The sequence below is a fragment of the Lethenteron reissneri genome, chromosome 1 (assembly GCF_015708825.2).
Source record: "Lethenteron reissneri isolate LAM-NWPU_2019-01 chromosome 1, ASM1570882v1, whole genome shotgun sequence".
In the NCBI taxonomy this organism is placed as follows: domain Eukaryota; kingdom Metazoa; phylum Chordata; class Hyperoartia; order Petromyzontiformes; family Petromyzontidae; genus Lethenteron; species Lethenteron reissneri.
In genome coordinates, this window is record NC_083779.1 from 5,504,620 (window position 1) to 5,518,692 (window position 14,073).

At 55.2% G+C, this 14,073-nt stretch overlaps 1 protein-coding gene across 2 annotated transcripts in view; it reads left to right on the forward strand.

Annotated features, from left to right (window-relative positions):
• LOC133349926 (synaptotagmin-11-like) overlaps positions 1-10,871 on the forward strand; it is a 28,769-nt gene extending 17,898 nt beyond the window's left edge. The window contains exons 2-4 of one of the 2 annotated variants that reach the window (XM_061563851.1): positions 1,999-3,107; positions 7,063-7,183; positions 10,221-10,871. In XM_061563851.1, the coding sequence (XP_061419835.1) occupies positions 1,999-3,107; positions 7,063-7,183; positions 10,221-10,552 (1,562 nt within the window). In that variant the 3' untranslated portion in view covers positions 10,553-10,871. The remainder of the gene's footprint in view (positions 1-1,998; positions 3,108-7,062; positions 7,184-10,220) is intronic. The other variant, XM_061563929.1, reaches the window with a different exon arrangement.
• The last annotated feature ends 3,202 nt before the right edge of the window (positions 10,872-14,073 follow it).

Genomic DNA, 14,073 nt, shown 5'->3' on the forward strand with positions numbered 1-14,073 from the left:
CTCGTGGCGATTCTCAGCCGGAGTGAAATCGCCCAAAAAGAGGCGGTACTCCACAGAACGTAGCATGACGCTGATTGGACTATATCCAGAGGCACAGTGACGGCTCGCGTGACTCTGTGGTTCAATGACATTGGTGGTGCGTCGCCCAATCGCCCTAATGAAGAAACCGCCCCTGTGTAGTAGTAGCTACTACTACATATGTACTACATACTATTTTCTTGGTTCTTTCGGTAAAGTCACGTAGAAGGGAAATAATAAAATAATTAAAATACAATTCTCACTACATACTACATATGTCGTAGCTACTGCGATGATAATCCGGCACTGCTCCACTGGATAGAATCTCATTGTCCGGATACGTAACTGCCTCCCTGATGAACACGTTGTCGGCGAAATCACCGATTCTGTTCTTCAAGCCTTCAAATGCCGAGCACACACACTTGCGCACACACGGGGCATCTGATAACTTCACCACGCGCCTCGCACGGACTACTTTGAGTCTTTGACCTGCATACTCTTAGGTGTTTTCGGTAAAGTCATGCAGGTAAAAAATAATAGAAATAAAATAATAAATCACGACGCTTCGGAGGCAACACAAGTCTCCGTCTTCAGTTGGGACCGTCACAGCTAAATTTACTGTATCAACACTATGGGATCTCCTTTACCAGTGGCAAAATATAGTAATAGGTTTTTACCCTTTAAACTGGTACAAAATCTGACACCTTTATACAAGGCATCATGTTTGCAATAACCTCAACACAAGCAGTCAACACTTCTTGTGTTGAGGAAGTCAAGACTTCTTGTCTTGAGGTTATTGCAAACATGATGCCTTGTATAAAGGTGTCAGATTTTGTACCAGTTAAAAGGGTAAAAACCTATTACTTTACTGTATCAAGTGAAGAGAAATCCAAAGGACAAGATCTCAAATACTGGTTAAGGGGAGGGGTGAGGGGCTTATCTAAATGTGGCAGTCAGGGGCTGAGCTGCAGTCAACCAATGGTCATGCCGATTAGATGTCCTCACGTCCGACTTGGCTTTTGTTCACAATTGCACAGAAATTAAACAACAACAACAAAAATGATGGAACCGGTGGGTATTCACATCTCGCTGTGCCACGCACTCGGCCAACCTACTTGCGGATGACCGCTGCAAAGTATGATCTTGAGTTTTGATTATAGTGTGCTGATCTTTAAAGGTGTATTGAAAAATGTTGATACTGCTACTGATACTTCTGCTGTTATGGAGTGACTCATGCAGCCAGCTATGGCTGCAAAGTTTGGTCCTACATGTGATGTATATCGTTTACTGTTAAATTTGAATCACAGTTACGACGATCACTGTTACATTGTTTTTATAGCTTTCTTTTGGTGATTTTGAAAACTTTTTGGTTTAGCCATGCTTGTTTGTCGTAGTACAGAGTTAGCCTAATAACTTTAATCTAAATTGTCTTATGGTTGTTATTGTTTGACTTGCATCCCACTGGGAGTTTTGCACAAAGCGTTGAAATGCGGTGCTTTTTCTGCAAGACTTTCCTGTTTTTTTCCTGGATTTTTCTGTTGCGTGTAGTCACTTTAAGATGTTTCTTGTTCATGTTTTTGTTTTGTTGCGGTTGCACCCGAGCCAAGAGCCGCATGGCTCACAGGGTCATACCTGATAAATGAAACTGAAAACTGAACATACTTGCGCCCGAAAGAATTCGCTCCACCGCACGGTTTGAATTCAATCTCCGTGCGGCGATGCAGTCAGCACGTGGGGCATAATGTGCTTGTGCGTGCGTGATGTGCTTGTGCGTGTGTGTGGATCTCGATGTCCACGTGTCTTCCCCCTCTGTCTCCTCCAGCACCGCCAACGAGGCTCAAGCCCGCGCCGGCTCGCGACGAGTTGGTCTTTGACGGCGGTGTCCGAGTTCGATTCCTTTACTCTCCCTCCATGCTGCCTCTTCCCCCCCCCACCCCCCGTCTCGACCTCCCTGCCCTCTCCCCTTGTGACCCCCACCAGACGTGTCTCCCATCGTGGTGGGAATCCTGGGCGCGACGGCGCTGGTGGTGGCGGCGGCCGTCACCGCGCTGTCGTGGGCCTGCTGCCGGCGTCGTGGCGGGGACGGCTCCAAGCCGGCGGCGAGCCCGCCCTACCGCCTCGTCCACATGCTCAAGGGCGTCACCGACATCTACGGCGCTGGCGAGAAGCGCCACCCGATGCGCGGCAAGCGCGGCTCCGAGCAGCAGCAGCAGCCGCCGCAACAGCAACAGCAGCAGCAGCAAGCGGGCAGCGACCGGCACGGCAAAGGCGGTGCCGCCGCCGCCGCCACGCTCAATAACAACAACAACAACGTGGTGGTGGTGCGGTTCGGCAGCGAGAGGCTGGCGCCCGCGACGGCGCTGTGCAGTCCCGACCGGGCCGGCGGCGGTTCCGGCGGCGGCGGCCTCGGCTTCGGCTCCGGCCCGGTGCGCACGCCGCCCATCATCGAGCCGTTCCGCCACGTCAGGAACGGCGGCGGCGCGTTCCCCGACAAGTGCAGCCCCTCGTCGTCGGCGGCGGCGGCGGTGCCGGCGTCGTCCTCCTCCTCGTCGTCCCTGTCGTCGTCAGCGGCGACGAAGGCCGGCTCCCCGCACACCCCGCCGTACCTCTCGTCGCTCTCCTCCTCCTCATCCTCCTCGTCCTCCTCCTCGGCGGCGGCGGCGGCGGCGGGGGGCTCGGCGCCGCCGGAGGACCAGCCGCTGGGCGCGCTCTGCTTCTCGGTCGAGTACAACTTCGCCAGGAAGGCGCTCGTGGTGACGATCCAGGGCGCGCGCGGCCTGCCCGCCATGGACGGCCAGACGGGCAGCTCGGACCCCTACGTCAAGATGACCATCCTGCCCGAGAAGAAGCACAAGGTGAAGACGCGGGTGCTGCGGCGCACGCTCGACCCCTCCTTCGACGAGACGTTCACCTTCTACGGCGTCCCGCACGCGCAGCTCCAGGGCCTCGTGCTGCACTTCCTCGTGCTCAGCTTCGACCGCTTCTCCCGCGACGACGCCATCGGCGAGGTGATGGCGCCACTCGCCGGCGTTGAGCTCGGCGGGGACAAGGTGACGCTGACGCGCGACATCGTCAAGAGGAACATACAGGTACGGCCACCACCCCCCCCCCCACCCCCTTGTGCTCCGTGCACCGCGCCACGCTGCTGAGCCGTGCGGACCACCGACCCGCCGATGCGGCCCATTAGAAATTGTTTTTGCTCGCTGGTATTTTGGAATTTCACCAAAGTTCCACGTTCCCTCGAGACGGACTCATCAGGCGGCAGGGAGACCCCCTTCGTGTCCGTGGAGAACGGCCCCACGGAAGTGGAGCTCATGGAGCTACGTCCTGAGCTCCCTAATCTCAGCTCCAGCGGACAGTGACGAGAGGGCATCACTTTCCCGCCCGCTCGGCATGTCGAGAGCGTGCCGGTCGCAATCGTCACGTCGCTGCTTTTTTCTTTTTACATTCCCACAGCTGGAAATTAGCCCAATTAAGTGCAGAGCCCAGTTTAGCTCGATGATGTTTTTTACATGTATTTATTCATTCTATTTTTTTTTTACGCATTTAAAAGGCAACCATCAGCTCGCGACGCCTGAGAACCACGTCTAATCACGGGTGGCGGCCGAGACCCGGATTCGAACCCAGGGGCCTGGGCCGTGCGGCCTCAATGCGTCTCTGGCCCCTGGGCCAACCCGGCCGCTCCTTCGTGGACGTTCCACTTACAACGGCCGATTGGGACGGATACGAACCCCCCCCCACCACGCCCCCCCCCCGCATCACGGCCACTGTCATTACCACCGCCATCACTGCCACTGTCATCACGGCCACTGTCATCACGGCCACCATCATCACCATCACCACCATCATCACCATCACCACCACCACCATCACCACCACCATCATCACCATCACCACCACCATCACCGCCACTACCATCATGGCCATTGTCATCACCATCACCACCACCATCACGGCCACCATCATCACCATCACCACCACCATCACCATCACCACCACCATCACCACCACTGCCATCACGACCACCATCATCACCACCACCACCATCATCACCATCACCACCACCATCAACACCACCATCACCGCCACTGTCATCACGGCCACTGTCATCACGGCCACTGTCATCACCACCATCACCATCACCACCACCATCATCACCACCACCATCACCGCCACTGTCATCACGGCCACTGTCATCACCGCCACTGTCATAAGTGCGGTCGTTATTCTTGGCACCGCTGCACTGAGCAGATGATTGTCAAATCGGCCGGGGAAATAAACACCCACCAGGCAGCTGCCTGCAAAATCATTTGCAGTCATTTTTTTTTTCAAATCCGCGTGTGAAACTGATATTCCAATCTCTTTTAATTTCACTCTAACGGCCGTAGTTTTAGTTTTATTATATTTTTTTACCCTTCATCTCCTCTCTTCGCGGAAAGTGCGGCGGGCGGCGGGTGCGTGGATTTACAGCGCCGTTTAGAATCCTAACGAGCCGTTTGCCGAACGTCGTCTGAGCGCCGTTGTCGAGAAATTTGCATTCACCAAATCGCCGCGCGAGTAGAGGCGTGGAGGGGGTGGGAGCGGTGCCCGTGTAATCGCGCCGGAGGAACTTCGAGCGGGGATTCCGTCGGTGCCCCGTCGCAGCTCGCCGTGCCGCCTCGTGAACCGCGCTCACCGACAATCTGAAGCGCCGTTTGCCAAAACCGCAGCGGGTGGGCTCCTTGCCCGCGTCTGCGGGGCCACGTTGCAAGTCCCCGCCGAAACTGCGGCTTTGTGGATCCCCCTCCCCCCCACCCCGTAACTTCTCCTGTTCCCAGTCAATGTCTACTGCTACTACTACCAATATTTGTGTTGATAATTGTTTTTTTACCCTTCTATCTGGCAACAAAACTGACACGTTTTTTTTTTACAAGGAGTCATGTTTGCATAGACCACAATACCTGCGGTCGTAATGCAAACAAAAAACATAACTCTGATAATGTATGCACTGTCCTTGAAGTTGATTGGTCCACAACCGAGACAGCTTTCCTTAGAGCCTAGTCTCACATGGGTTGGACCAGTTGACGCCAAAAGGCGCACAACTCAAAGACAATGCACCATCAGAGTATGAGAGCTCGGGGTTTGAGTTGTGCGCCTTTTGGCGTCATCTGGTCCAACCCATGTGAGACTAGGCTCTAAGGAAAGCTGTCTCGGGTGTGGACCAATCAACTTCAAGGACAGTGCATACATTATCATAGTTATGTTTTTTGTTCGCATTATGACTGCAGGTATTGTGGTCTATGCAAACATGACTCCTTGTAAAAAAAGGTGTCAGTTTTGTTGCCAGATAGAAGAGTAAAAAAACTGTTATTATATTTTTTACTGGCAAATGAGGTTCCAATGGAATATTTGTGTTATTGTATTAGGTAACTGAGCTGTGTGCAGCTCTTTTTCAGAAGCGGCCTGGCCATCGTAAATGACAGCGCGAAACGAAGTTTTGCTGATCGCGTGGACTTCTAAACGTGGAGGGGGTTAAAACCGGAGGGCTCCGGACACATTTTTTTTTCAAAATCCACGCGACTACAGGGAGAGAAAGACACGCAAACTACAAATATACAGCAGGCGTCGTCAGGGTCGGGATCGAACCCACGACCTCCTCTATACCAGGCGAGGTAGTAAACATCTCCTAGCCGCCGTGATGATGATGAGAGAGGGAGAGAGACACGCAAACTCCAAATATACAGCAGCAGGCATCAAGGTCGGGATCGAACCCACGACCTCTTCCTTAACCAGGCGAGGTAGTTAACATTTCCTAGCCACCGTGATGATGATAAGAGAGAGAGAGAGACATGCAAACTCCAAATATACAGCAGCAGGCGTCGGGGTCGGGATCGAACCCACGACCTCCTGCATACCGGGCGAGGTAGTTAACATCTCCTAGCCACCGTGATGATAAGAGAGAGAGAGAGAGACACGCAAACTTCAAATATACAGCAGCAGGCGTCAGGGTCGGGATCGAACCCACGACCTCCTGCATACCAGGCGAGGGAGTCAACATCTCCTAGCCACCACGGCGCCCTTATCCCGGGGCGAGCGGTGGTGCCGTGTGGGCCTTGCCCCCCACGCGCGGGGGATCGGGGCACGCCGCGTGGCAACCAAAATCAGCCGCCGTCAACAGCGCACAGGGAGAACGTGGCAATTAGCGCCTTTTCAGCTTAATTGCCCATTCTGCCGGAGGCAAGAGAAGAGATGTCGGGAAGAAACGACGGCCCTGCTCACTTAATTGGCGCGGGCCCCCACGTCCAAGGAGCCCCCCCCCCACCGCCCCCTGTCCCCGTGCCTCGCCGCGCGATTAACGACGGGACACGAATTTGCGTCGCGTTCAGTGTCGATGACTTCCCTTCTCCCCTCCACGCTCTCCTCCCCCTCCTGTCTCACGCTCCCTTCCCCTCTTGCTCGCCCGCTCTCTTAAATATCCTCCTTCCACTTTCCTCTTCTGCCGTTTGCATCCTCCCCCCTCTCCTCCACGTGACGCCTTCTCTCTTCTCCCGTCCCCTCCTCTCCCTCCCCACTTCCTCTCCCCTTCCCTCCTTTCACTCCCTCTCCCTCCCCCTCCTAACCCTCCTACTTCATCTCCCCGTCCCTCCACTACCTCCCCCTCCTCTCCCTCCCTCTTCCTCTCTCCTTACCTCCTCTCCTCTCCCTCCCCCTCCTTCCCTCCCTCTTCATCTCCCTCTTTCTTTCTCTCCTCTCCCCCCTCCTCTCCCTCCCTCCTCCTCTTCCTCTCCCCTTACCTCCTCTCCTCTCTCTCCCCCTTCTCTCCCTCCCCCTCCTCTCCCTTTTTCTTTCTATCCTCTCCCCCCTGCTCTCCCTCCCCCCCTCCTCTCCATCCCCCCTCGTCTCCCTCCCCCCTCCTCTTCCTCTCCCCTCCCCCCTCCTCCCCTCCCTCCCCTCTCCCCTCCCTCTCCCCCCTCCTCCCCTCCCTCTCCCCTCCCTCTCCCCCCTCCTCTCCCTCCCCCTCCCCTCCCTCCCCCCTCCCCCCCTCTATCTCGCTGCGCTGGACAGAAGTCCGTGGGCCGCGGGGAGCTGCTGCTGTCCCTCTGCTACCAGCCGTCCACCAGCCGCCTCACCGTGGTCGTGCTCAAGGCCAGACACCTTCCCAAGACGGACATCGCCGCTCTCTCTGGTACCGCCACCTCATCTCCCTCCAACTCATCTTCCTCCAACTCATCTTCCTCCACCTCTTCCTCCAACTCATCTTCCTCCACCTCTTCCTCCAACTCATCTTCCTCCAACTCATCTTCCTCCAACTCATCTTCCTCCAACTCATCTTCCTCCAACTCATCTTCCTCCACCTCTTCCTCCAACTCATCTCCCTCCAACTCCTCTTCCTCCAACTCTTCCTCCAACTCATCTTTCTCCACCTCTTCCTCCAACTCATCTCCCTCCAACTCATCTTCCTCCACCTCATCTTCCTCCACCTCTTCCTCCAACTCATCTTCCTCCACCTCTTCCTCCACCTCTTCCTCCAACTCTTCCTCCAACTCATCTCCCTCCAACTCATCTTCCTCCACCTCTTCCTCCAACTCATCTTCCTCCAACTCATCTTCCTCCACCTCTTCCTCCAACTCATCTTCCTCCAACTCATCTTCCTCCAACTCATCTCCCTCCAACTCATCTTCCTCCAACTCATCTTCCTCCACCTCATCTCCCTCCAACTCATCTTCCTCCAACTCATCTCCCTCCAACTCATCTCCCTCCAACTCATCTTCCTCCAACTCATCTTCCTCCACCTCATCTCCCTCCAACTCATCTTCCTCCAACTCATCTTCCTCCAACTCATCTCCCTCCAACTCATCTTCCTCCAACTCATCTTCCTCCAACTCATCTTCCTCCAACTCATCTCCCTCCAACTCATCTCCCTCCAACTCATCTTCCTCCAACTCATCTTCCTCCACCTCATCTCCTCCAACTCATCTTCCTCCAACTCATCTTCCTCCACCTCATCTTCCTCCAACTCATCTTCCTCCAACTCATCTTCCTCCAACTCATCTTCCTCCACCTCTTCCTCCACCTCTTCCTCCAACTCATCTTCCTCCAACTCATCTTCCTCCACCTCTTCCTCCAACTCATCTTCCTCCAACTCATCTTCCTCCACCTCTTCCTCCAACTCATCTCCCTCCAACTCATCTTCCTCCAACTCCTCTTCCTCCAACTCATCTTCCTCCACCTCTTCCTCCACCTCTTCCTCCAACTCTTCCTCCAACTCATCTCCCTCCAACTCATCTCCCTCCAACTCATCTTCCTCCACCTCTTCCTCCAACTCATCTTCCTCCAACTCATCTTCCTCCACCTCATCTCCTCCAACTCATCTTCCTCCACCTCTTCCTCCAACTCATCTTCCTCCAACTCATCTTCCTCCAACTCATCTTCCTCCACCTCTTCCTCCACCTCATCTCCCTCCAACTCATCTTCCTCCACCTCTTCCTCCAACTCATCTTCCTCCACCTCATCTCCCTCCAACTCATCTTCCTCCACCTCTTCCTCCACCTCATCTCCCTCCAACTCATCTTCCTCCACCTCTTCCTCCAACTCATCTCCCTCCAACTCATCTTCCTCCACCTCTTCCTCCAACTCATCTTCCTCCACCTCATCTTCCTCCAACTCATCTTCCTCCACCTCATCTTCCTCCACCTCTTCCTCCAACTCATCTCCTCCAACTCATCTTCCTCCACCTCATCTTCCTCCACCTCATCTTCCTCCACCTCATCTTCCTCCAACTCATCTTCCTCCAACTCATCTTCCTCCACCTCATCTTCCTCCACCTCATCTTCCTCCACCTCATCTTCCTCCAACTCATCTTCCTCCAACTTATCTTCCTCCACCTCTTCCTCCAACTCTTCCTCCAACTCATCTCCAACTCATCTTCCTCCACGTTTTCCTCCAACTCATCTTCCTCCACCTCATCTTCCTCCACCTCTTCCTCCAACTCATCTTCCTCCAACTCATCTTACTCCAACTCATCTTCCTCCACCTCTTCCTCCAACTCTTCCTCCAACTCATCTCCAACTCATCTTCCTCCACCTCTTCCTCCAACTCATCTTCCTCCACCTCTTCCTCCAACTCATCTTACTCCAACTCATCTTCCTCCACCTCTTCCTCCAACTCTTCCTCCAACTCATCTCCAACTCATCTTCCTCCACCTCTTCCTCCACCTCATCTTCCTCCAACTCATCTTACTCCAACTCATCTTCCTCCACCTCTTCCTCCAACTCTTCCTCCAACTCATCTCCAACTCATCTTCCTCCACCTCTTCCTCCAACTCATCTTCCTCCAACTCATCTTACTCCAACTCATCTTCCTCCACCTCTTCCTCCAACTCTTCCTCCAACTCATCTCCAACTCATCTTCCTCCACCTCTTCCTCCAACTCATCTTCCTCCACCTCATCTTCCTCCAACTCATCTTCCTCCACCTCATCTTCCTCCACCTCTTCCTCCACCTCTTCCTCCAACTCATCTTCCTCCACCTCTTCCTCCAACTCATCTTCCTCCAACTTATCTTCCTCCACCTCTTCCTCCAACTCTTCCTCCAACTCATCTCCAACTCATCTTCCTCCACCTCTTCCTCCACCTCATCTTCCTCCAACTCCTCTTCCTCCAACTCATCTTCCTCCACCGCCCCTTCCAGACACGGTGGAGAATTCTCAGCAGATTCAGGAGTCGGCCACTGCAATGAGCTTCAAGCGACTCGGACATTCACCATTTTAAACCGGTTGTCGATGAACAGATTTAAAAAAATATATCTAATTTTTCTTCGTTTATCCATTAATCAATATTTTATACGTACAATTGATTCGTGGGTTTAATCAATGCAACGACGAACGGATAGCGCTCAAGCGCCGCGCGGACACGCCAGTGGCCTACTTGCTGTACTGCCTCCATCAGACACCACCTCACATCCCTCCTCCCGGCCCAACGTGGCCACCAAGACACCCGGCCTCACCACAAACCACTCGCATCGCTCTCACCCCTCCCTCCCTTCCCTCTCCACACCGCTCCCCTCTCTTTTTTTTATTTGTATTTTTTAAATTTTTTTATTTTTTTTACAATCAGTGGAAACAAGAAGATGCTCGGTGTATTCGCCACTTTGCTTCGTTCATCATTTCGTACATTTCCGCGCCACCCCCCCCCCCCCCCCCGTCCCTCCTCTCCCTCCGCGCAGACCCCTACGTGAAGGTGAACGTGCACGTGGGCAACAAGCGCGTGGCCAAGAAGCGCACGCACGTCAAGCGCTGCACCCTCAACCCCGTCTACAACGAGTCGTTTGCCTTCGACGCGCCCGGCGAGTGGCTCTCCGAGCTCTCGGTCGAGTGCCTCGTCGTCAACTCCGACCGGGTCACCAAGAGCGAGGTCATCGGGCGGCTCGTGCTGGGCCACGGCGGCGCCGCAGCCGCCGCCGCCGCCGGCGTCTCGGCAGCTGCCGAGCACTGGCGTGAGATCTTCGAGAACCCGCGGCGCCAGGTCGCCAAGTGGCATTGCCTCGGTGAGTTTTAAGGCGCCGGGCGGGCGCGGAGGCGCAGGCGACGCGAGAGGATCGATCTGTCCGAGGAGGAGGCGGTGGTGGTGGTGGTGGAGGGGTGCGCTTTAAGTTGGCGACGTTTGTTAACAATGTTTTGTTTTGGTTGCGTCCTGCACCCCTCCCCCCCACTCCTCCTCTCCTCCTCTCGTCCGTGCCGCGGCGTTGATTTGGCGTCGTGCAAATTGTTCGGTTTTGCCCCAACGGTTTCGCGGAGAGGGAGGGAGGGAGTCGCTCTCTGTTTGAGCTTCCCTCGGTTTTTTTTACTTTTCTTCTGTTTGTTGATTTAGCAAATAATTTTTGTTGATTTCCCGACCCGGGGGGGGGGGGGTGGGGGGGGCGTCGTAGGCACCCCCCCCTGCCCCCCCCTTCCGAAGGGTCATCAGTAAAACTCCGCGGCTGGATTCTCGGCACTGTTTGCGTTCGCCTCTTGCAGACGTTGCGTCCGCCGATTTCCTCGACTTCTGGTCATTGTTGAAGTGTCCCGTTAGTCATTATCGCACTTTATATTCACCGATATTCATATCTTCGTTCACTTTCACTGGTAAATTATGAAACCGTCATGGACGCGAAGAAATTCGAACCAGTGCGCAATATAACTGCCGCTTCCAGTAGCTATTGATACTCGATCACTTGCAAAATTTGTTAAAAAAATAAACCACGTGATTGAAAATGCCACCACCTAGCACCTGCGTTAAGTACTTTTAGCCGTGCCTGAGAATCCAGCCGAGGTGAGTTTGCTGGCCACTGCTCTCCGAAGCCTTCCGCCTGTTGGGACCCTTAAAAACCCACAGAAGTAGCAGCAACAGCAGCAGCGGCAGCAGCAGCAACAGTGGCAACAGCAGCGGCAGCAGCAGCAGCAGCGGCAGCAACAGTGGGAACAGCAGCGGCAGCAACATCTGTAGGCAACCGCCACACTCGCTTCTCCTGCAGCAGTTACCGCAGTTGCATCGGCCTCTCTCAAAACCTTACGTGGATAGGATCCACGCTGCCATTGTACTCGGCATCAGTATACGTGACACGAAAGTCACCTTTCGAGTAAGAATTCAAAACGACGGGTAATCGCACCCTCTAATTTCTCGCATCCGCACCTACGATTAGCGCGGCTGGCAGCGTGCGGGCGAAGACCTCGCGACACCTCGAACGCCGCCGACCGATTTTGCCCACGTGCGGAGGGCGTCTCGTCGCTAGCCTGGCCGCGTGGCCTCCCGCAAATTCAATCAAAAGACGAGCGAGAACTGCCGGCTGCGTAGCGCCGTTCGGCGTCGGACGACGGCGGCGGCGGGCACGGCCGTCGTGGTCCCAGAGCTCCGTTCCCTCGTTCGTCCAGAGACGCTGGAATTGAACCAGGAGGGGGGGGGGAGGGGGTGGGTTAAAGGATGGGATTCGCATTTCCGCCGGATGCTTTTGCTTGAACGTCTCGGCGGCATCGATGCGCGCGGTGCGTCGCGTCTCATCTCGAGCATTCCATTGCCCTAGCGCAGCCGGAGCTTCGAGGGTAGCGGGCGCTGGGGGGGGGGGGGTGACGACTCCCGATGTTAGCGCAAGCTTCGCACGGCACCTGCCTGCGTATTGGTGTGCGTGTGTGCGTGTGTCTGCCAGCAAGGGAGGGGGTGGTGTGATGTTTGCGATGTGTTTTTGTTGTTCTCTCTCTCTCACGTAGGGAAGTGCGTCATGGCCGCGCGCGCGCGGTCGTGTTTTCGTAGAGAGAGTTCAGAAGCGATGGGAAAGGAAGCTTAAGAGGAAAGATTTTGACGAAACAAAAAAAAATATTGATAACCCACCCCCCACCCCCCCCCAAAAAAAATACGCCACGATCATCACTCATGGGGATGTTTTGCGTTTGATTTAATCACCGATCGTCTATGCAAATTCATCTGGGTTTGGGGCGCCTGCACGAATGTGCGAGCGCGTAGGCCCACGCGAGATTATTTTTTTTCCCCCCTCGTTTATTTATTTTTGACCCATTCGCGATCAATCGCAGTTCAAAGTAAAGAAGTCCGTCGATCGGCGTTGGGGACGACGCGAAAATCGGAGGCGTGGGGTGGTGGTCGGGGGTCAGGGGGTCAAGGGGTCAGGGGGTCAGGAGGTCAGGGGGTCGCATTGCCGGAGCGCGTCAAACCGTTTGTGCCCGCCACGCCGCTTGACCGGTTCAGGCCCCATTTCTCGCACGTTCATTTGCGCCACATTGCGCAGGAGACGAAGAAAAATGCATCTTACCATTTAACGAGTGAAACAAAAAAAAATATATATAAACATATTCCTCTCGTTGTCGTTAATTACAATAACGAACACAATATTCCCCGCCGCTCAAATTTTTTTTTGTGATTTTTCCATTCGGGTGGGAGCAGAACGTCGATCATCAACGTCTACGGATGTTTGAGGTCAGAGGTCGGGACTGTACGTATGTATTTTGAACTTCTTTCGCACCGTACGTAGCCAAGCGTGCCTATCGGAGGTGCGGGGGAAGGACAACAAACGAAAGGCAAAAAACCAATTCTGAAGAAATGAGTTTACAATCTAGATGATGATTAAAAAGTGCATAGCTCTAGTGGATTCCTAAAATCCGAGAGAAGAACGTTCCAGACGGCCGCAGAAGCGCGTCTGAAAACGCCGCGATGCGGCGACCGCCGTCTTTCTTCGACGGTTGCCCAAAAGTCGCCGCTGCCGCGAGGATGACAGGAACTGCTTCGGCGCGGTCACGTGACCGTCTTGACAAACGCCGATCGTCAATGTAGGGGACACGCGCGCTCGTTACTCGCGACCCCGAAAAGCGCAGGGCAGGACCCGGACCAACAGCGACGGGACCAACAGTGGCGCTGCGCGCACGAACACGGACGGGTCGCGCAAGTCCACAAGCGCCCTGCCCCCCCTCCCGGTCTCACCTTTAACCGAACGCGACGTCCCTCCGTCGGTCGGATGAAGACCTCGGAAACCCCGCGCTGCGGTCGAAATGTCTCAGTCGGTGGGGAGTAGAAAGTTGCGTGGGGGAGGCTGCCGTGGCGCCACGGTGGAGCCGGTCTGCTCAGTCGGGAGGTCGCCGGTTCAACCTCCCCCGAGCGGGAGTTGAAACGATGGGGGCGATCTTCTCTTAAATCCCCCCCGGTCACAGCCGGTGTATCGGCGGGTCACGCGCGGTGGGGTAAAGCACGTGGGTTGCTACCCACCGCTTCCAAAGACGTCTGACCGGCGTGGAAGAAAAAGTCCGGCCCCCCAGCGAAAGGCTCCCCCCCCCTGCCGCCAGCGGCGGGCGCGAGCAAAGGAATTTCAGGCCTGCGCCTCTGCCCCCCGTGGCTTTGGGGTGGCGTAAACCCCCATGTCGCTCGCCACGCGAGGCGAAAGCCGCCCTCCGGATGGACGCCGGAGGAAGCGCTTGCGACGATCGTGTCGCGTCAATTCCACGTTCCTTCGATGGGACCCCCCTCCCTGGGCGCGTGAACGGCGTAATGAGTTTAAAGTTGAAACGCAGCGGCGGTCACCGTCGGCGTGACTGCGGCGC